The 22795-nt window shown below is 47.3% G+C and overlaps 1 protein-coding gene across 1 annotated transcript in view; it reads right to left on the bottom strand.

Moving 5' to 3' along the window:
• Positions 1–8203: 8203 nt before the first annotated feature.
• Positions 8204–22795, bottom strand: part of SH3RF2 (SH3 domain containing ring finger 2) — a 111510-nt gene continuing 96918 nt past the window's right edge. The window contains exons 7-9 of the mRNA XM_047101944.1: positions 15169–15404; positions 11257–11618; positions 8204–8543 (exon numbers count right to left, since the gene is read on the bottom strand). Of these exons, the coding sequence (XP_046957900.1) occupies positions 8268–8543; positions 11257–11618; positions 15169–15404 (874 nt within the window). The 3' untranslated portion in view covers positions 8204–8267. The remainder of the gene's footprint in view (positions 8544–11256; positions 11619–15168; positions 15405–22795) is intronic.

Genomic DNA, 22795 nt, shown 5'->3' with positions numbered 1-22795 from the left:
TCCTTGTGCACGCCAGCATCTGGCCTCCCTGGCTCAGTCGACGTTGCCAGTAACCCACTGAAGTGCTGATGGTTGTTTCCACTCTTCAGGGGTTAGTTAGCTTGGTCCCAGATCAGAGAGCCAAGGAGACCGGGACTTGAACACAGGGACTTGGGATTCCAGAGCCCAGATGTTTTCTCTGCACATGACACTCCTCGGTGCTAGCATCTCTCAGAATGTGTTTCTCCTCACTGAAGCTCCCCAACGTCCGAAACCTGCCCTGGTTGCCCCCCTCCCACTTCTGTCTGTACTTTTGAGCCTCGTTTTTTCCTGTACTCTCTGATGTGGGGTTGTGCCTCCATATCCATTTCTCGGTACTCCCCGCCGCTTATTAAACACTTCAGTGTACCCCATACCATGATCAGTGCATGATTTCGTTTAATCCTGCTGAGAACCCCACGATGTGGAGGTTCTGATCCCCATTTCACAGGCGAGCAAATAGGTTTGGGGAGATGTCATAACTGTCCAACTTTGTTTAGTCATTTGCCAAAGGAAACATAACTGGAAAGGGACAAAGCTGGGATGAAACCCCTTAGGATTTGATTCCAGAACCCATCACCTGAGCTATTATATTATATGATTTTCCATATCTTGTAAAAGTTCTAGTGGATTGGGAACATAGCTGGTATAGCTACTCCCAAATCCTCGTTGACCAAAGCTTTAAAATCTAGTCCTTTGTTTGAAGTCTCCATGATAAAGAAACCTAGGTTCTCAAAATTGCCAACATGTAAAAACAGCGTACGCTTAAAAAAGAACTCGGCTTATAAATAGAATGTGCAGAATGGGCTATTTGGAAATGTGGTTCTGATATCTGAAACTCCCTTCCAACCTCTGACTGACTGCTCTGTTCCTCGTCATGGAAGCTGGTGCTTCTCTCTCTCGAGTGTGCCTGACATGTCCTCTTCATGCAGTGAAATTTTTTCCACTTTTTTCTTGACAGAGATGCAAAACATCTCCCCAAGAAACTGGGAGTAGGGAAGGGTCAGGAATCAGGGGCAGGTACAACCCTCTGAAGACCATATTTGAATTTCTCTTTGCCCCCCCCACGTATTTTTGCTGCCTCCTTATTTTTAGATGCAGTCTGCTGAATGCCACTAGCTGTCACGATCCTCTTGGGAGGTCCAGGGAGTCGCCGTTTTCATGGTGGTGGCATCAGGAGGGCTCTGACCTCCAGGGCATGTGTGACCTACAGCAATCGAACTCTGACATCACAAATGTCCTTCATCAAGCCGGTCGGTCAAGCTACCATTGATTCTAATAGCATTAACGGAGGACACACAAAATGGCTTTTGCAAATGCCCTTTGCCTTTCTCCCTGGGTCTTGGCTAGCATCCTTTTAGTTCTTACTGGGCCGTAGTTCTTGTCCATCCAGCAGCGACCCTATTTGCATAATTAGCTTGCATCTGTGGGTGTGTGTTTACCCCTGAAAGTGATCGCCTTTGAACTTTGGATGAATACCAGCATGGAGCGCTGGAAGATGTTCTTGCTTTGGAGCCCTCTTGTTCCCACAGAGCAGGTGAAAGTGGAAGATCATTTTGGAGGTCATACCCCCATCTTCAGGGTCTCTGCATGTGCCATTTAGAGTGAGGGCAGGCAAAACCAGAAATAAACTCATGAAGAGGGAGGGGTCTAGGGGATGCAAAATGATTATCGTGTTTTGACGTCAACGATGCAGAACCACATTGTAAGCTTCGGTTCTTTTTAAAGTTGTTTGGCTGTATCTGGCTGCCCTTGTAGCAGGGGTACGTTTGCTTCTTGGATATTCTGTTCAGAACACCCTCAGTTACCTTCCTTCCCACCCCTGCTTCTTGATGGCAAGACCCTTACAGTTTTTCTCTTGGAGGGCCTGAGCCTCTGAGTTAAGCTATCCCCTGACCCTGACCCCGACCCTGACCCTATCCTCATCCCCATTTTTCGGAAGCACATGCTCATTTGTCCATCCTCTCCAGTCTCATCCATGTTGTGTGCTACTGGTTGCCACTGAAAAAGAGGGACGAGGTGATTTAAGATTAAGGTTTGGGATTAGAGTGCTGGGTTCCAGTCCTTTTTGCCTTAGACGGGTCATTTGACCTCTGAGCCTTAATGGTAATCTCTAAGATGGGATGATGCAACACCTCCCCTCATAGGGTTGAATGGAATTACATGGTATAAAGCATGTAAAGTTCTTGATACATAGTAGGTGCTCAGTAAATGGTGACAATTATTGCTGAATGGAAAGTCATAGACACTTTTTTTTTTTTTTTTTTTTTGGTCTCCCTCCTATCCTAAACTAATTATGCAACCTTGCAGCATTGAAACATTCCGAGTCTCAGTTTCTTGATCTGTAGTCAGGGGACAAAAATAGCTTTTCCCTGTAGACTTCACAAAGTGGTTGTGAGGGTTTTTCAGCAGCAGCAGGAGCAGCCAGATCTGTTTTAGTATCAGACTCTGAGGACCTGCTTCTGGTTTCTGCAGGTGGCTCCCCAGAGGTGCCAGGCAGGGCCCGGAGGAGAGCTGCCTGGAAAGTCCTGTACTCAAACCATTTGGCCACAGCCACAACCCATATTTTCTCTATTCGGGTGCAGCAAGGTCTCTCTGTAAACAGCTGTACTGGGAACAGTTCTTATAAAAATCCCTCTAAACTAGAACTTCTTAAAACCTGACATGCTGTACATCAAAATCTCAATTCCCAGCCATGACCCAAAGCCTTAGAATCCTAGTGACAGAAGCCAGATGGGAGTTCAAATATTCAGCAGGGTATCTGTGGCCTCAGGTTGTAATAACCGCTATGACTAGTGTTTACTGAGCAGATCTATGAGCGGCACTGAAAATTCCATATGGTACACGTGTGGAAAGCTCCCAAAGGAATGATGAGCTCTGAGTTCAGGATAGTGGTTGTGATAGAAGTGGGGAGGAGGGGAAGAAGGAGTGAGGTTAGATGAAGCACACAGCAGGCTTCAATGGGATAATGATTTTTTTTTTTTTTTACAAAAGTTGATGGTAGGTATATGGTTATCTGTTTTATGATCAGTCATATATATGTACGTGTGTGTGTGTGTGTATGAGAGAGAGACACACACACATACCATTTAATTGAATAAGGGGAGAAAGCAGAAAAGAGTCCTCAAACCCAGTAAAATTAATAAGAAACAGCACTCTGTGAGGCCCACATATATTTTCTCTCTCTTTTGAACCCCTGAATCCCCACTGTGTTTCACAGAGCCTGACTCAGAGTGAGTGGTGGATGATCGTTACTGAATGAGTGTACAGGTGAATCTGCAGCGCTCCCCCTCCCGCCCCCCCCCCTATTCTTGTCACCTTTGGTCCCACCTCTGCTGCGTTTTATTTGTCAAAGTGGAGGTCAGTAAGCAGAAGGGCTTCCTGAGAACATTTTTGTGTCTGCTCTGGTCTAGGACACAATACTATGGCCTGGCAAACAGATGGCTTGCTCATTTAACATTGTTCTATTTCAAGCAGAATGTCCTTGTAAGATTTATTCTCAGGGACACCAACCCGCTGGAAAGGATCTTTGGAGTTAACTCCTCTGATTTGGTCTTGCCTGCCAGATGCATTCCCCCAGTGACTGTCATTCATGGTCACCTGAGAGGTTGCTGGAAGTGCTAACACTCCCTTCTCTTCGCCAAAGGCACAACTGGGGTCTTGACTGTCAAGACAAAACAAGAGAAGCACCCGTGGCAGCAGCTGCCAGCCCTGGGATAGCCTAGCTTGCTCAGCACTTGCTCCCAGTGGGGAGACTTGATAGGACGCCACTCCCCTGCCTGCCACAGCTGTTTACTTCCTGGGAAGGGAGTCCAGGGGCTGTGAGGCTGGTCTGTATGGGCAGAGGCGAGCGAGCAGATGAGGATCATGTCTGCTCATCGTACTGAAACAAATGACTTCCCTGACAGCCTGGTTGATGCCAGAGGAGCTGGGAAGCTAACGAGCACTGCTTGTACCTATGAAGATGTTTGGCGAAAAAGGTAGAGCGGTGAGCAAGGAACTGCCCGCCCTCTAAGTCTGCGCCTTTCCTAAGCCAAAGGCCTTGATGGAAGTGATTGTCAGGGAGCTGGACAGTGGCTAGGATTTGGGGGGGAAAGAGTGCTCCCGATATCTGAGGGACCTCTCTGGGCCATGTTCTTTCTGTATAACAGGGTAACAGTGGAGATACATAACAACCAGTATGGTGTAGTCACTAGCCAATGAGAATGAAAAAGGCCTTTATTGCTGAGGTCTTAGCTGCACCTGGCCTGAGCCCTTTAGCGGTTGGACGATGGGGAAAATGGCGAGAAAGGGCAGGAGTGGGGAGAGGCCTTGGGGAGCTCAGGGTCCCTGTTCACCTGTCACTATAGGCAGAGTTCAATATATTAGCCACCAATGTGGCCACATTCCCGTCTGACTATGTGGTATGAGGAAGGTGGATTTGATTCTTGTACATCAGAATCACCTGGGGAGTACGTTGAAAACACAGGTGTCTAGTCCCCGCCTCAAAATTGTTGAGCCCTGTCAGGCCATGAGACCTGAGTGCCCGAGTCAGCTGATCTCTAAGGGTCCAGCTCTAATGATTAGTGCATCACTGAAGATTCTGAAGTGAAGTCCAGCTCACTCTAGGACCCTAGGAAAACACACCTCATTCAAGTGTAGGTCATGTGAGTGAGTGAAGCAGGCTGTTGGGACTGGGACAAATTGAAGAGTCCATGTCTGTCTAACTACAGCTCAACCCTGACCCAGCACCCCTGGATCGCTGCTGCTCTGGAACGCTGGCCTGACACGGACAGACCATGTATTGAGTCAGTCCTGAAGCTCACCAACCCACAGGTGGGGCACTGTTTTAAACTCTTCCTGCTCCAAAAGCCCTGTCTGTGGAGGGTAGAGGAGGTGTCACTGGTCCCACATGAGAAAGGAAAGGAGACAAGATCTAGGTGAGGGTCCTGATGCCACTTAAGGAGACCATTTCCTCAAGTGTGGCCCTGAGAGTCTGTCCTCAGCTGCTTGTGCCCCTCCATCACCTCTCAGATGTCCCCCGACCCCGTCCTCCCCAGTCAGAGCCTACCCTCAGCAGCTTTCCTAGCACTGAGATTCGAGCTTCTTATGAGGTGAGGGGGCACTTTCCTAGCCACTCTGAGCCTTAGCTGAGGGGTGGAGCTCGCACAGGATGGGATGCTTGATGTGAAGTGCTTGTTTCTACCTAGGATCCCTGGAATGTTCCACAAAGAAATGGATTCCTCTAAGAGAACTTGGCTTGATTAATACATTTAAATCCAGATGTCAATGCTTCTATCTCTGCTTGGGATGCCATTCTCCCCACACTTTTTTCTGACTCCTATATGTCCTTCAGGACTTAGTCTAGTCTATGTTCTGACCTCCATGATGGGGCTACACTGGTTTCCTCCTAGCACCTTCACCCTGGCCATACCCTTGCTTTAGATTTTCTCACCTGGAATTTCAGGGGCCCGCTCCCTTAAAAACATCCAAGTTTGACATGTGTGGGGTGTGCACGGTGTCACTTTATAATATTATGTCAGTTAATCCTTATAATAGCCCAATGAGTTTGGCACTATTATCATTCATAGGTAGGAAAACACGGCTCAGAGAGATTAAGTAACTTGCCCAACATTACATGGCTAGTAAGTGGTAATTGGGAATTGGATCTGAAATTATTCTTTGTGTAGCAGAGACTACATTTGTAACCACTGTACTATGTCATGTCCCTGCAGCCTGAAGTCAGTGGCCTGAGGCCAAGGATGGTCTCTTAGTTCATAAATCATAGTCCCACGTTGGGCTTTGAAATCATAGACTTTGAACTCAAGGGTGTGGGCAGCTGTCAAAATCACTCTGCTACAATCTGTGGTTACCCTTTAAGCCTTGGTTTCCTTGGCTCTGCACTGGGACACTTACAGTTGCCTTATAAGGTTACAACAGACATTATAGAAGAGGATGTATCTGTTGTTCTCACTGCAGTGCCCTGCTCACAGGGAATGTCTGAAACACATTGGTGGAATAAATGATTGGAGGTGCCAGCGGGTTCACCTTTTACTTGGAAATGACACTCTCCTGCTCCTTTCAAATCCTCATATAACCCTACAGACACGGGGTTTAGTTTGGGAGGGAGGAAGTGGGATGTTGGGTATTGGTGAAGAGCCTGGATGGAATGGGGGTATCAAACTTTTGGAGTTGTTCACATTTCTCAGAAAGGCAACCCTCTACAGAGAGCGCACAATTGGAATAATATTCTTTTTCATTTGGAAGTCAAGGATCGTGTCTCCACTACTCCTGTACAACCCGCTTGTCAGCCACAACAGTTAAAAATTAACTGGATCCATTGTTACTGAGGCACAGAATAAATATTTAATTGTCTGGTCATCTCATGTACCTGCCACCCTGGTAGTGGAGCAGCTTGCTAAACTCATCGCTAAACTCATTGAGGGTGTTCTTTTGAATAGAGAAGCAGCTTAGGTACTTAAATTTTGACAAATAACAGGATGCCTCCCTGTCCTTGTGACCTTCTCCCAATTCTCCATGTGGATTATTTTTCAGCTCAGTGAGGTAAGAGTCGTTAGTGTTGCTTCTGCAAAGTAGGCAAGGGTCACATCTCAAAGAAACACTAGTAGAATGTGTCACCAGGTTGGCTCTACCAACTCCATAGGTGTGACATACGTGCAGTGTCCTTGGCAGGATTATGGTTTTGTTTTTGCTTTATTAATATCTACAAAAGTATGTGGACAATTCAGTTGGCTCTGTGTGTGTGTGTGTGTGTGTGTGTGTGTGTGTGTGTGTGTGTGTTGGGGGGGGGTTATGTAAAAGATAAATGTTTTTAATCCCAGGATTTCAAGAACTGTCCAGGGAAAAGGTCTAATTAGACCAGCCTTGTTTTTTTTAACGACACCCAGCCTTAGTGGCAAATGGCATTTATGTACTAAGGTGCCCACATTGATGGGCAAGCAATAAATGTTAAATCACAACAGTTAAGTCTAATGAGAATTAATGGGTTGTCTTACAACATTGCCTCAGCTCTCTGGGGTGCCCCCTCAGCCCTGTTTGTAAGGCTTTCGCTTCAGTCCCGTCTCAATGCGGTCATCTGCTTTTGCAGACTCCACCCTTCTGTTCCCAGTTGTCATGAGTGTCAAAGCCGCTCTTCCCCTTTTCCCTTCTTCCCTGACAGATCCACCCAATCTATCTTCCTCTGTTCTATTCACCAACCCCACCTTTTCTCTGACTGCTTTTGTTTGTGCCTCACCCTTTCCTCCTCTGTTCCCCCTTTCCTCTCCCACCTTCTCTGCTGGGTCCCTTTGACAGCAGCTGTTCTCTGGGGAATGTCTCCACTCCAGCTTTGGACTGGCATCTCCTCACTGACCCTGCTGCCTTATCCCACAACCTAGTGAAACAGCTAGTCTGCCCCAAACAAATCAGGAACAAATCGGAGAAGGTAAAGAATGTTGTCATGCAAATGGAATATATATCTAAACTCAAGCCCCTTACGGAGTTCTTTTTAAGCATGCCGTGTTTTCTTGGGGAAGTCAGGCTGGAGCCAGGAAGAATGAACTATCCATAATTCCACACAGGACTCTACCCCCAGCTCTGTGCTTCCTGCTTTATGTGTCGTGTAGGATTATATGTAGGGAAACAGATCGAGAGGCTTAAATTGTGATCGATCATCACTTTCTCTCTGACCTTCTTGTTTGGACCAAGTCCACTAAGCTGACTCCCTTTGGTTTTAGAGGGTTCTCAGAAGATCAGAGTATCCACCACACATCCTTCCCCCAATTTTCCCTTGGCAGCCAGGGTGATGACTCTGTGGAGGGAACAACGTATGGCAGCCACTAGCGGTCAGCGTACAGGCCCCAAAGATGGCAGAAGCTGTCCTAATGCTCGTTGAGAACACGGTGATGAGGTCAAAGAAGCAATGCCAACATTTCCACCATTGTGAAGCCCCTGGCTGAAGCCCCTTTGAGAGCGCCATAGAGATGCTACACGGAACGCAAAGGATGAGGGAACAGGGTGGGCAAGACTGTCTCCCACTCCTTGGTCTGAGTAGCGGCCTTGCTGCATCAAAGCATTATGTGTAGAAGGCCATGCACTCTATCTTCCCACCCAGGGCAGGAACCCTGCTCCTGGTCTTTCCTCTCCCACCTGCTGGCGGAACAATGACCCGAGCTCAAGAACCCAAAGAATGGCAGGATGCCACCAGTGGAGGCAGACTGTATTTAAATGCAATTCACCTCTTTGGGGTCTGGGAAAAGCCACCCGTAGATTCATTTGCTGGGAAACACGGTCTGTGTGGCCGAAGCAGTGGACACTGGGGTGGTGGTCTTGCCCAAAGTCGACTTCCTCCGGAGGTCTGTCTGCTGTCCGGAATGGCAGCCGCTTCGGTGGGCGAATAGGACGGTCATCTCTGGGCCTGAGGGGGCGGCTTCGGGCTGGGACCCCTTGGGGATGGCAGGCTGTTCAGGCTTTCCTGACGTGGGGTGGGAGGTGTACTGTTTGGCCGGAGGAGGGCTGTAATTCTGAAATCGCACAGTTTTGACTTGCTGCAAGAGAAAGGAGAGCACAGGGGCCCAGGTGAGGCAGGAGCTGGGAGGTTTTCCCTGGGACTTGAGTCCTGCTGCTTCTCCACACATGTCCCTACTTAAAACACCTCATTTCTGTGTTCCCTCGCAAACGCCTTTGTCTACTCTGAGGGTCTCAGATACACCGCGATGTTAGGTGCTGTGGACCCAAGAGGGAACAAGACTGCCCTGACAGGCAGTGGTAACACATGCGGAAGCCTCTAGGGGTGCGCAGGGGCCTATCTAGCAGCAGTGGGGCATCTGGGGAAGGCCTCCGAGAGCCACAGCTATTTAAATTGAGAACTGAAGAACGATTAGAAATTACCTAGAAGAAATGGGAGAGGCAGTCACTTGAGAAAAGGGCTGAGGCAAGAGGTTATGGCTCCTTCCAGAAAGTACAAGAGGTTCACCTTCTCTCTCTCCACACCACCTGCCCTTCAGGCCTATCTCCAGGCCCACCTCTTCCTTGAGGCCCCCCCACCTGCTGACTCCCAACTCAAAAGTCTCATGATGGCCTTATATCCTCAGAGCAGAGGTTGCAAAGTGGACTCCTGCTGTTTGAATTTAGTCTGCAGCATGTTTGAGAGTCTGATTTAGTTGCCAACACATAAAATTGGGAGATTGCATATAAAAATTAGAATTTCATATGTCTCTTAAAAAATCAAAGCTGGTACATTGAGGCCTGTGCCCCATTCTGGCAATAGCTGTCTGGAGCTGATGAGCAGGACTCCTTCATATGGGAGGCATGGTCTCCTGTCGCCCAAGCCCCTTCTCTCCCTCCCTCCCTCCCTTTTATTTTATTTTTTTAATTTTTAAAGATTTTTTTCCTCCCTCTTTCTTTCACCTCTCCTTGTCTCTTATATACCTACCTTGTACCAACAGATACTTCTTTAGCACAGCCCTGATTTAGGGCTTAATAGTGTTCTGTGCTACTGCTTAGAAATTTCTTTTTCTTTCTCTCTTTCTTCCGTCCGTCCTTCCTTCCTTCCTTCCTCTTCTTTCTTCCTTCCTTCCTTTCTCTCTTTCTTTTTTCTTCCTTCCTTCCTTCCTTCCTTCCTTCCTTCCTTCCTTCTTTCCTTCCTTCCCTTTCTTTCCTTTCTTTCTTTTCTATGACATTGGATCCTAGTGCCCCCCACTGAAAATCCAAGTTTCTTCATACTTTTGACCCTCACCACATCTCACAGAGGTCTGGGCATTTCTTAAATGCTGACAATGTGAGGGCTGTGTCTAACAGCTTGGCGTAAAAGGCAACTGGGGCCTAGAAAACTCTGAATTATTTGAATGCTAAAACCCAGAAAAAGAACTCCCAACATTGATATCAGTCAACACTTTTTTTCCAAATGCTTTTCCTTACAAGCTTACAGCTTAGTGTTAAGAACATGAGTTTTTTTTTTAATTTTTTTTTTCAACGTTTATTTATTTTTGGGACAGAGAGAGACAGAGCATGAACAGGGGAGGGGCAGGGAGAGAGGGAGACACAGAATCGGAAACAGGCTCCAGGCTCCGAGCCATCAGCCCAGAGCCTGACGCGGGGCTCGAACTCACGGAGCGCGAGATCGTGACCTGGCTGAAGTCGGACGCTTAACCGACTGCGCCACCTAGGCGCCCCAAGAACATGAGTTTTTATATCAGATCTGGATTCTACTCCAGACACTCACGTGTGTCAGCTGTGTGTCTTTTGGTAAAGCACTTTAACTCCTCAAGCCTCCTTTCCTCATTTTAAAACGAGGACGACAATAATAATATCTACTAGAGGGTGTTGTTGAGAATTAAAATAACCACTTCAGAGGGTTATTGTCAGGATTAAATGAGATAAGGCATGCACAGTAGTCAGCGCGGTGCCTGCCAAGTTGTTAGCATTCAGTAAATGCTTAGCAAAGAGGAGGAGACCACATCATCTTTCCTTTTGGCCTGGAATGGGTCATGGTGGGGCTGGTGGTGGAGGTGATGGTCAGTAAACTAAAAGATAACAGTCACCTAATTTCCTTAATGTCACCTCCTCTATCTCGCTGTTCCTCCTGCCTTAAAAGGATATTATTGAGAACATAAAACTTTTACAAAAACCCATGGCTTCTAGTGGGAAAAGCCCAGGACTAGAAGTTAAAAGATCTGAACTCTGCCATAGAGGTTACAGTAAAAGTTAGTTGTTGGAATCATTATAATTTGGTGTGACTTTGATAAATCCCTTAAATTTCTCCTGTGTCTCAGTGGCCTCTTCTATATCATGAACGCTTATGATCAAGCCCCGTTTAAGTACTTTACACGTCTCATCTCGTTTCATCTCCGCATCAGTCCTAGGAGGCTGTTCCCGTTCGTACTGCTATTTTACAGATTAAGCAAAAAGAGTCTAAGAAAGGTGAAGTGTTTTGGCTAAGACACCAGACAGCAAGCAGCTGATCTGGAATTCAAATCAAGAGAAGGCTGATGACAAAGCCACGTTTTTTCCAACTTACCTCTGGGCCTCGAAAGACACACGTACGAAACGTTCAGGAGGCATGAAGGAGAATACAGTAACACATCTGCAGAGGGTGTCAGTGGCCTGAGGGGTGTGTGGGGGGACACTGTGTGTGAGGATTCTTTTGAGGCAATTTTGATACCTCGTCCAGGTAAAACAAACCTCGGGAGCTGGGACGCTGTGCCAAGTTAGGGATATAAAGACTCCGTACGCCCCACCCTCATGTCACCTCACTCCTACCTTTTCGCTGCCATTTCTGGAGTTTTCTGGTTTCACTAGGATGGATGGTGGGGCGGATGCAGGTGGTTTAGGTAGAGGCTCGCTCTTGACGGGGATTTCCTTGCCTTCCATGATGAGGGAACTGGCGGCTGAGCGGGTCCTGGTGTCGCCGCCTCTGCTGACACACGTGAGGGCAGGCTCCCCGGTGGGAGTGGGCTGCGGTCCCAGTTCCGCCGCCACCACCGTGGAGGGGGCAGGGGGGACCCCCTGCGGCTGGTAGAACGGGAACTGCTGAGGCCGTACCACCATGGTGGGGCTGCGTCTGAGGGAGCCCACCACCAGGGCGGGGATCCCTGACTGGACGGGCCTCTGCAGGGATCCATCTGAGGAATTACAGGACACAGATATCAGCACCGGGGGCTGCTGACAGTGGCTTCGCTTGGTCTTGTGTGGGCCGTGTGTCCTGATAGCCCAGAATAGTTAAGTACTTTCCCCATTTGAGTGTGCTCACATTCTCGCAGGGTCTTTCAAAGGTGACCTTATTCTTTTTTTAGTGCTGTTTGCTGATGCTGGCAGGAAATAACTGGCTAGCTGAATGTTTGGCGGGGGGCGGGGGGGGGGGTAGTGTCAGAAGGTGTATTACTTGCATTTGCCTCCTCTCTCTCTCTCTCTCTCTCTCTCTCTCTCTCTCACACACACACACACACACCTACTCTCTCACTTCGGGGCCTATAAGTTGTAAAGTGAAGAACACAAACCTGAGGAGACAGCTTCACAGTGAGAAGCAAACAGAGGCGTGCAAACCAAAGAGGAAACAAAACAAAAGAAAGAGATGGAAGGAATTGAAAACACAAGAGTCAGTCAACTGGGAGGGATGAGAGGGTGGGAAAGAGGGAAGCAGAGAGGGCAGGAGGGGGCTCTGACCAGCTACTTGAAGACTATTCTAACAGGAGCGGTAGGCATAGGGTGGCGGGATTGCCCTTGCTGGGGGCGGAAGGGCAAATGGAATTAAGGGAGAGAGTGTGCAGGCAAACGTGACACCACACGGAAGCAAATTTGGAAAGATTGTTCCAGAGTGAGGGCTGTGCATGGATGAGCTTTGCAAAGTCCCATGACAGAGGTTCTGGAATCAGACTTCCTCTCAGGGAGCCTGGGACAGGTCAGCCACATTCCTTCTCTGCATCTCAGCCCCTCGTGTGTAAACCCAGCACCTTACAGGGCTGCTAGGAGGCTGACATTTTATGATGTGTGCAAGTGTTAGGACAGTGCCTGGAACATAATAAATGCCCCGTGTTTCTAACTCTCACTGTTTTTGGGTAAAGGACAACAAATCCGAAAAATACAAGGTCCAGAACTATGGTTTTATCCCTTCCTTGGGCTTTTTTTGTTTGTTTTGTTCTGTTTTTGTTGTTAACGGAGATGATCTTCCCTCAGTAAAAGGAAGCCATTCCTCCCCCTCAAATTCTCTGGAAGACAGGACATACGTTGTTTTCATCTCTTGGGCATGTGTCCTGTACATGATAGGGACTTCAGTGTACTCTGTGGGGAGACAGGAGGCACACCCCTGGGAAGCACCTCAGTCCACTTCTCCGTAAGGGTCTCCCAGCATTTAGGGAGCATCAGTGACGTCCGGTCAGAGTTGTTAGTCCTTTGTGATAGCCTCTAGACACGTGTGTGAATCACAGACATTTGTGTCCAGCACAGAGGGCCTGAGCCAACACCATGTTCTGCTTCATGCCTCGTCTTCAAGCCAGATGTGAACATGAAAAGCAGAAGGCTCACTAAACGCAGTCGGTGTTCTCAGCTGCCGTGAACAAGCCAGGCGCCATTTACACAAGTCTGCCCTTTCAATGTAGACATTTATTTTTCCACTGACAGCCCTATGGGGTGCACAGTCAATTCTCCTGTCATGTGTCTTTGCTGTGGTGAGATTGATAGCTGGACCAGCCTCACCTTGGGGAAAAGGGAGAGAGAAAGCCTCCGGGACTTGAGAAAGTCAAAGCAGCGCTGTGCAGGCCTGTCCTTAGGCTCCTGGAAACGTGTGAAAAATCGGTTTTATGCCTCATCTGTTGATCTTGTCAGTTCTTATTACCAAGAGATTTAATGCTTTCTTATTTACACGTGCATCCAGTGCAGTCACAACTCCAAGTCCGGCAAGATCTTTGCAAAGGTAGAGGCAGTGTGTGAAAGGAAGTGTGAGTGGTTGCCAATGGGGTACAGGCCTCAGCACTCATAAGTGGTGTGGACTGAGTGTGAACGTTTCAACACTGAGTCACTCACACACTGGATGGGCCAAAGAGAACCTGCTTAGTTGTAGTAGCAATGATAGTACTGATAAAATGATCACCCTATAAAAACAGCTATTATTTCTTGAGCCTTATTATGTGCCAGGCATGGTGCCATCAGTCTTACATGGATTCTTTTATTAAATTCACACAATACCCTGATTTTAATGTTTATTATTTTATTTATAATAATTATAAATATTTATAAATAAATATATTATAATGTTATTTATTTTGAGAGACACAGAGACACAGAGAGACAGACAGACAGGCAGAGTGTGAGTAGGGGAGGCAGGGAGAGAGGGGGAGAGAGGATCCTAAGTAGCCTCCATACTGCCAGCGTAGAGCCCAAAGCAGGGGCTCGATCTCACAACTGTGAGATCGTGACCTGAGCTGAAGTCAATAGCTGGATGGTTAACTGACTGAGCCACCCAGGTGCCCAGGCAGGTATTATTTTTATTTCCATTTTACAAATGAGAAAACTGGAGGCTGATGAGGTCCAGTCACTTGCCCCAGGCTTCTGTGGTGGGATTATTTAGGAGGCGTTTGCGTGTGGGCAGGGAGAAGGAGGTGGAAGGTCAGCAGGGAGGAGGGAGGAGGGGCAGCTGGGTAGAGGCAACACAGTGGGAGGTCAAGTACATGGTGGTGGGGCAGGTGGTCAGGTGAGAGCCCCGGGAGAGGGCAGGACTAAGATACCTATTTTAATTTTCTTGGGACCTTTTCCTGTGTGGCATACTGACCCACATGTTACCCTCTTGCTTTGAGTGGTCATACTGCATTTTCATATTTAATCATTTTTTAAGATAGAGAGACTGTGGAGCCCAGTTTAAATCAGAAAATGTAGAATAAATCAAATTTACTTGGCTTGGCTCGTGGTCTTCTAGAGAGGTATGCAAATATAGAACCTTCGTGTTTTGTAGAACAATGGGTTCCAGACGCTTTTTAAAGTGCCTGAAAATGAGGTCTTATGTAGTGGTTCAATATTTTAGGGGATGAAAGCATTGCCACGTGAGCAGTGTGGATGTTACACAGGTAAAATATCAGCAAGCTGCAGAACAGTGCATGTGGTGGGTATGATTACGAGATACTATGTATATACACAGAAGAGCACTGGGGACAGGGGTTATGGATATGAAGGAGACTTCCTTTTGTACAATAAAAATGCTTTTAACCTCATGTATATATTAGTCAAATAACAAAGCAAGATTTGGGGACTCTCAGCATTGACTCTTCAACCCTCTTTACCCCCCTCCCCCACCCACCTCCCCGATATTTCCCATGTTTCCCTTTTAGCACCCCTGCGGGGTTCCCTGGAGCAGAGAAGCCCTGATCCAGCAAGTACTTTGCTCGTTCTGTCTTAACTACAGCCAGCATCCACCTTGGCTGTGTTCTAATTATATGCTGGCACTCAGGGCTGCTCCCATCCCCACCATTCAGTATACGTGTGTGGAGTGACCAAGGGCAGTGACCTTAAGTCGGTCTGGCTTCATCCAATAAGACCAGTCACTATTTGGGAATTGAAAGCACTCTTTACAGAGGCTTGTTTTAAAGCCAGTATCCTCCTTTTGCAAAATGTACTCTGTCTACCCCAGAGCCAGATTCCCCCCATCACTTAGCTGTAGGCACGTACCTCTCTGCCACCACTTACTCTTTCTCATGCTGCTCCTCCCGGATCTCCGAAGAGAGCCCTGTCCTAAAGTCCCCGGGCTGGTTGTGCTCCTCACGGGGTTGACTATGGCGGTGGGCACAAAGACGGACTTGAAGGGACGGTTCTGCCGGGGATCACCTTCTGAAATGCTGCCTTGGGAGGACACAGAGGAGTTGGATAACGTCCATGTGGCGTAGAGACCAGGACTCCGAGAATCTGGAAAACTAGATGTCTTTCTGGTTGTTGCAAGCGTTTTAAAGAGAAGAAATAAAGAAAACGTTCAGTTATGAGTCCTATTTAAAAAAGCTCTCAACCATATACTGAATGTGGTCTCTCTTCACCCCCTTCCTATCATATATGCTCCCTTTATTAACCACACAGGCTTGATCATGTGGGTCTCACGATTTACAGCTGGGCAACTGTGCAGGTGTGCAGAGGGCAGGGAGAGGGGCTCATACTGAGCTCCCACTGGAACGAGAACACTTAGGTCATCTTTCTTTTTTTTTTTTTTTTTTTATTTAAATTTTTTTTTTTCAACGTTTATTTATTTTTGGGACAGAGAGAGGCAGAGCATGAACGGGGGAGGGGCAGAGAGAGAGGGAGACACAGAATCGGAAACAGGCTCCAGGCTCCGAGCCATCAGCCCAGAGCCTGACGCGGGGCTCGAACTCACAGACCGCAAGATCGTGACCTGGCTGAAGTCGGACGCTTAACCGACTGCGCCACCCAGGCGCCCCGGTCATCTTTCATTCCAGCTCTAATCACTCCTAACCCCAAGAGTTTGGAGCACAAGGTCTTGTACATGTTCAACTCGTTTTGTGGTTCTGATTTCCTATTCATTCTGTGACTTTCCCCTTTGATTCTAAACTCAGGGAAGGCAGAGATATTTTATGCCTTATTTTATATCCTTTGTGTTCTGCATCTATTGCTTATCAAAAAATGTTTGTTGAATGATTTCCATGATGCTTTCAGCACTGATGCCAGTTGTTTGGGCTAACACATGTTGAGCACTTACTGTATGCTGGGCATTGGGCAGTGCTTTGCCCCCATTATCTTGTGGGTTCTTCACAACAGCCTTCTGAGGTACGTACTATTAGTGCTACTATTTTGTTTTAATTTTTAAAAATGTTTTTATTTATTTTTGAGAGAGACAGACAGACAGACACTGAGTGTGAGCAGGGGAGGGGCAGAGAGAGAGGGAGACACAGAATCTGAAGCAGGCTCCAGGCTTTGAGCTGTCAGTACAGAGCCTGATGCAGGGCTCAAACTATTGAACCACGAGATCATGACCTGAGCCGAAGTTGGATGCTCAACCAACTGAGCCACCCAGGCACCCCAAGTGCCACTATTTTATGGATAAGAAAATAGAGGCTTACAGTTACTTGGCCAAGCAGCTACAAGACCTGAGATTTGAACCCAGGTCCAGGCTGGCCCTCTCCTCTACCACTGAAAAGATCACTGTCTTACCACTGAGCACACTCCCTCCTGGCTAGGGAGAGTGTTCATCATTTAGGTAGCAAGGTAAGCCCTGAATCCTGCTTGAAAGAAACAAACTGAAGCAGTGGGGAGGCCCTACACATGCCTTTGGAAGACCCTCCCTTTTCAGCCTTGGGTTCTGACTTTTAAGACTAGTATTAAAGTTTTATAAAACACCAATCTCCAGTCACTCGCTTCCAGATTGCTACTCCCTGAACCCTATGGGGAATGGCTGGCATTTTACATGCCCTTCTTGCCCTTTTACCAATCCTACCCCAAAATCACAGCCCCGATTGAGCAGTCCATCGATCAGCTTGTCATCGGATGATGAAATAACCTCCCTGGGAACAACCAACTCAACCAAGACCCTGGCTCAGAGATGCCCTCCCTGATGGCCTTCCCATTAATGCCTACAGTCATTTCCCTTTATTTCTTCTCCTCCTTTTCTCTCCTTCTTTGGCTGAAAAAAGTGATGTGGAGCTTAACAACGAGCCAGCCAGTGGTACAAAGATAGGTAAGGCGTTATTTAACGTGACCAACTCTGCCCAAGAAGCATATGCAGCCAAATGCCCAGGAATGATGCTTACAGTGATGGGACTTCTATCCACAGCCATCAACCTGCCTCTGGTCCCTGGTGATGTCATCAGTAAAGGGGTGCAGGCTTCCTGCCAGTAAGAACTCCCACTCTATTCTGGAGCTAACGGCTGGCAGTGGAGAGAAATCCTTGGCCTTGGCCTCCATGGTCATGTGCTAGATCTGCCTGTTTTTTGAATGGGGGGCCTGAAGGTGTTGGATGCTGTAAAATGGGCTGGCCACAGGAAAGACAGGTTCCATAACCATTCCCAGCAGCAGCAAGCACAGAATACAGTTAATTAGGCCCAAGCCAGCCTTATTCCACAAGTCTCTTCTCTGAATGACTGTTGATAGACCGAGCTGCAACCTGATTTTTCTGAGCCCAGCACTAGGTCAGGTTCCAAAAACTCTTAAATCCAAAGTCGTCCTTCCAACAGGAGTCCCTCTCTGTCTTTTGGCAAAAAGCTCAGCACTTACCCAGCGCTTTCTTCTAATATCAAAGTACTTTGTGAACATATATTAATTAATCCCCATTACACTCCAGATCCTTGTTTTCCAGATGGAGACACTGAAAGAGGGGTTTGGGGGGGAAGGAGTGCTATTGCCTCCAACTTGCTCCATTGTGCTGCTTTGAGTGTGCAGGTCTGTGTCCCCTTTCCTGTCTGTCATAGGAACCCATAAGACCTAGCCCCCTCCCCCCGCCGTACGTGAAGGGGCATTTGCGGCTCTACTGTACTCACCACTGGCAGCAGTCTCCTGGTAAGGGAAAGCTTGCACCCTGGCAACTTTATATAGTTCTGTGTAGAAAGTTCAAAGAACCGAGTGTTGGCCCCTGTATTGCTTTTTCCATCCATAAGGCACCAGGGGGGCGCATGTGCCTGGTGAAGGTTGTAAGAAAGAGGAATATCCTGGCTACTGGACAGAAGGGACTGTGTTGGGAGAACATGAGGGGTAGAGAGGCCTTGGAAACAGGACCTGAGGGAGGCTGCTGAGAGTCTGGCAGCAGATATCTGAGATAGGGGGCAGGGGTCTGATCAGACGTTGCTGATTGTGTTCTTGCCATGAAAGGTCTTCAACTGCAACCACATTCTTTCCTCTCTGGTTCAAGCTTCCAAGCCCTAAGAGAGAGCCTCAGATGGGCTGAGCCTGTTTCTTAGCTGGGGTGATGGGAGGAGGAGGAGAGGGAGGATAAGGAGGAAGAGCAGAATAGAGAGGAGGAGGAGGGGGACATGAGGAGGAGCTAGTTTCTTAAGCCTCTGAAAAGAGAGGAAACTTGTGCCTCCCACCAAGACTATGCCTGAAGGAGGAAAAGTATGTTGACGCTAGTCAGAGGGGATTTAGATGGAAACTTGACAAACGTTCTGCACAGTCTGAGCCTGTGGCTGCCTCCAGGGCCTGGGAAAGCATGTCACAGTGGCAGAGATTTACTTGTGGTCAACTCGGCTGGACAGGTGGGTGTCACTATCTAGCATTGAGAGAGGGCTGGCGCTCTGGAGGGCACAGCTGCCTTTTATTCTCTTGGGAATTAAAAGGCTCACTTGCTGAATCTTAAAACCCTGGTATTTTGGTCAGCACTAGTCTTTCTATAGAGTTAGTCCCCAAGCTCTGGCAGGCCCAGTTCATTGGGGCATAATGCTAATAAAGCAAAGGTTCCAGTGCTCAGGGGGGACCTCATACTTTCGAGCCCTGGCTCTTTTATAAAAGGCTGCCTTCTAGCCCAAGGGGGCTGCTGGTGGTGAGAGGCATCGCTGCAAACAGAAAACAGAGATTGGAAGAAAACCTCACACACATGCAGAACCAAAGAGCAGAAAGGGGCCTTGCACATGTAGTCCAACCCACTCAGTCCTAACACAACCTGCTAAAAGGAGTGGAAACTAAGCTGACAAAGGACCACATCATTCAGCCCCAAGAAGCAAAAGGAGAGGGTGGCTAAGAACAAGGATGAGCTGCTCCCAGGTAGATAAATAGGGCATCATAGACCCATGTCTAAGATTACTGGTGATGGGACCTTCCTTTGCATCAGGGGACCATCAAGGAGAACTTCACACAGAGAGAGCACCAATCCTCTGTCACTTAACAGCTGTCAGGAGAATATACTCTGACAGGGATTTCCTCTTTTTGGAAATGTTGGTTCCCTAGAAGCAAAACCCACATCCATGTAAGTAGCACCTCAGTATACACATATGTTCCGGATTCTATCAACTGGAGGGGAGGGACAGATTCAATGGCAACCTATGGCTGAAACTCCATCCACTGTCTGATGTGGCTGTCTCTGAACAGGTGAGTCTAGATGGCTCATGGCTTGCCTAAGGACACAATACATGTACCTAGGAGAAAAGCCAAGGAGAGAAAGGGAAGCTGGAGCCTTGGAATACACTGGAATGGAATCCTCCATGCATTCTAGTGAGGGTAACCATTTGTCCAGATTTTCCTAGGAGAGTCTTAGTTTACATCTGCTCTTCTGGTGTATTGAAAGTGTGTGTGTGTGTGTCTCTCTCCTTCTTTTCTTAAAAGTGTCCTAGTCTGGGGGTGACTGATTGGTTAAATCAGTTAAGCATCCGACTTTGGCTCAGGTCATGATCTCGTGGTTCATGAGTTCAAGCCCCGCGTCGGGCTCCGTGCTGACAGCTCAGAGCCTGGAGCCTGCTTCGGATTCTGTGTCTCCTTCTGTCTCTGTTTCTCTCTCTCTCTCTCTCTCTCTCTCAAAAATAAAGAAAATATTAAAAAAAGTGTCCTAGTTTGGATGATCAATTATATGGTCACACTTATTCTAATGGTGTTTTCATGGAATAACCAGGACACTGGGCTAAGGCGTGATGTATAAGCAAATGCTTTAGTAGCAGACATGGGCCTTACAGAATTGATGTCAGATCCCATGGAAGAAAGTGTTCCTGAGTTAGGGTAGATATCCTTCTTGCTCTTCAATGGCACCTCTAGACCATTCCCCCACCCTCCTTAATCCTTCCCAGTTTGACTCATAGTATCAGACTTGACCACCTGTCCCATCACTTTGTCACCATTTCCTCTCTCAGCCTCTCTCCACTCATTCCATGAAGATTTTACCCTCTGGCCATGGGGGAAGGGAAGAAAAAAAAAATAGTTACAAACAGAGAGGGAGGCAAAACATAAGAGACTCTTAAATATACAGAGAACAAACTGAGGGTTGATGGGGGTGGGGGGGAGGGGAAAATGGGTGATGGGCATTGAGGAGGGCATTTATTGGGACCTGGGTGTTATATGTAAGCAATGAACAAGGGAATCTAATCCTGAAGCCAAGAGCGTGCTGCATACACTGTATGTTAGCTAACTTGACAGTAAATTATATACACGCGCGCGCGCGCACACACACACACACACACACACACACACACACACACACACATAAAATTTGGCTTCTGGCTCACTGTCATTCTCTCTAATGCAATTGATCCTACCACAATGGTCTCATCTAGTCCTAGGGTTTTAAATACGTTCTCAAGCCTGGACCTTCTTCCTTAAATGCTGGGCTTGTATACTCAACCATTTGCCAACATCTCTACCAGGACTGGTAACAGGCATCTAAGACTTAATCTGCTGCAAACTGAGCTTTTGCTTCCCCTCACATCTCACAACCCATTCCTCTTGGTTTCCCCCTCTAGCTCAGTAAAAGGCAACTCCATTTTCCAGTTACTTGGGGCAAAAAACTAGGACTCACCTTACTCCTCTATTCTTTCACACCCGATATTTGATTTGTCAGAAAATCCTGTGGTGTCTACCTTCAGAGTATATCCAGAATCTAACCACCTCTCCCTGCCTCCTTGGCTAATGCCTTGGCTCCATTCACCATCACTTATCCCCCAGAGTATTACAGTATCTTCTTAATTAGTTTCTCTGCTTCCACATTTCCTTTCTACAGCTTACTCTCAACCCAGCAACTACAGGGATTTTGGTTAAAATGTAAGTTAAATCATGTCACTCTTACGCTCAAAACCTTGCAATAGCGTTAAAGCCAATTCCTCATTATGACCTAGGAAATTCTATATGATCTGGCTCACCTGTTACCATTCTGACCTCATTTCCTGTTAACATCCCCCTGACTTGGTCTAAACCAGTCCTACTGGTCTTCATGTCAGGCTCACTCCTACTTCAGGGCAATTGTACTTGCTGTTCCTTGGTCTGGAATACACCTGCCTCATTTCCTTCTTCTCAGTAAGGCCATCCCTGACCAACCTATTAAAATTTTAATCACCGCCTCTACTAATTCAATCCTTTTCTTGTTTTTCTTCTTGGCCTTTACCATTAACACACCATTTACATTACTTATATACCTTGTTTATTATCTGTACCACTAGAATGTAACTTCTGGTGGGCAGAGATTTTGTGTGTTTTGTCCACTGGTGTTTCTCCTGTGTCTAAAAGGTGCCTGACACATAGTTTATGCTTGATAAATATTTGTTGACTACAGCATCAGCTATAGACACCCTTAGTTTGCCTTTGGAGATTTTGCAACTTTCTAACAAATTCCAAGAACCTTCCACTGAAGGAGATAACTTCCGGTTCAACTTTCTGCCATGTGAAGAAATCTTTTTATCTAAGCCTGGATCTATGGAAACCCAGACTTTGCCTGTACTCTTCCTAGAAAGGGGGTCCTACCACCTCACCAGCCAACCTTATTGGAAAAAAAATCTATGTGTTAGAAAGTGCAAACTTTTACGGATCCAGCTTCTAAGTTGTATCCACTGGTTCACTTTCCCCTCATGGAACAGATTTCCTGTCTCCATGGCTTGTTATGGTCCCTCTGACCCTGTCTTCTGTAGCTTTACCCAAGTGTTTCTATAACTGTCTACTGTGGTGTAGTGTTCTGTCTCCTCACCATCTTTGTGGCCCTCCTCCGGACACTGTGCCCCACCTTTATGAAGCTCCCGCAAACTGGACATAGGACTCCAGCTCTGACCCCCCCCCCCAGAGAGTTCAATGGGTTATCACTTTCCTTGGAGTTATGTCATAGAGACAGTGTTTGATGTGTGGGGATGGCCTCACTGCCTTGTGACAGGCTGTGCCTGGGTGGATGTGGGGTGGAGGAAGGCGGAGCCATGGGCAGTGCGGGGATCTGTGGTGGTGGTTTAAGTGAAAGGGTCGGGTGTGCTGGAGAATGAAAAAAGTTGGGAACACTGTTAGGGACAGGGACCTACAGGGTAACCAGCCTTTGGCCTGGGGTGTGGATGGACAGGTCGTAGTCTGAGTCATGGAAAGTCTGCCTACTGGCCTAGTGTCTTACGAAGTTTCCTGAAGTGCTCTGAGGGGTCTTCTGATTATCACAGGCTCCCATTATTCGGCTATACAGGAGAGTTGGGGTGCAGGATATGAATGGGATTTTGGGGGTTCGTACTATAGAAAACCTGAAACCCAGCTCTTGAGCGGGTTGCTTAACTCTGTATATCACTTTCCTCATCTGTAAAATCACATCTCCCTTACAGGAGGGACTCTTGAACACATCCAATGAGTTAAAAGATGTGAAAGTGTTTGTAAAATGTGAAGAACTCTAAAAAAGATAACTTTCTACAATTAAAAAAAAAGTGTTAGGGGGTTACTAAGGCCA

The sequence above is a fragment of the Lynx rufus genome, unplaced genomic scaffold, assembly GCF_022079265.1.
Source record: "Lynx rufus isolate CCGP_SWC_20201006 ecotype Redwood Valley unplaced genomic scaffold, mLynRuf1.p SCAF_1, whole genome shotgun sequence".
Taxonomy (NCBI): Eukaryota; Metazoa; Chordata; class Mammalia; order Carnivora; family Felidae; genus Lynx; species Lynx rufus.
This window is presented reverse-complemented; position numbering and strand designations above follow the sequence as displayed.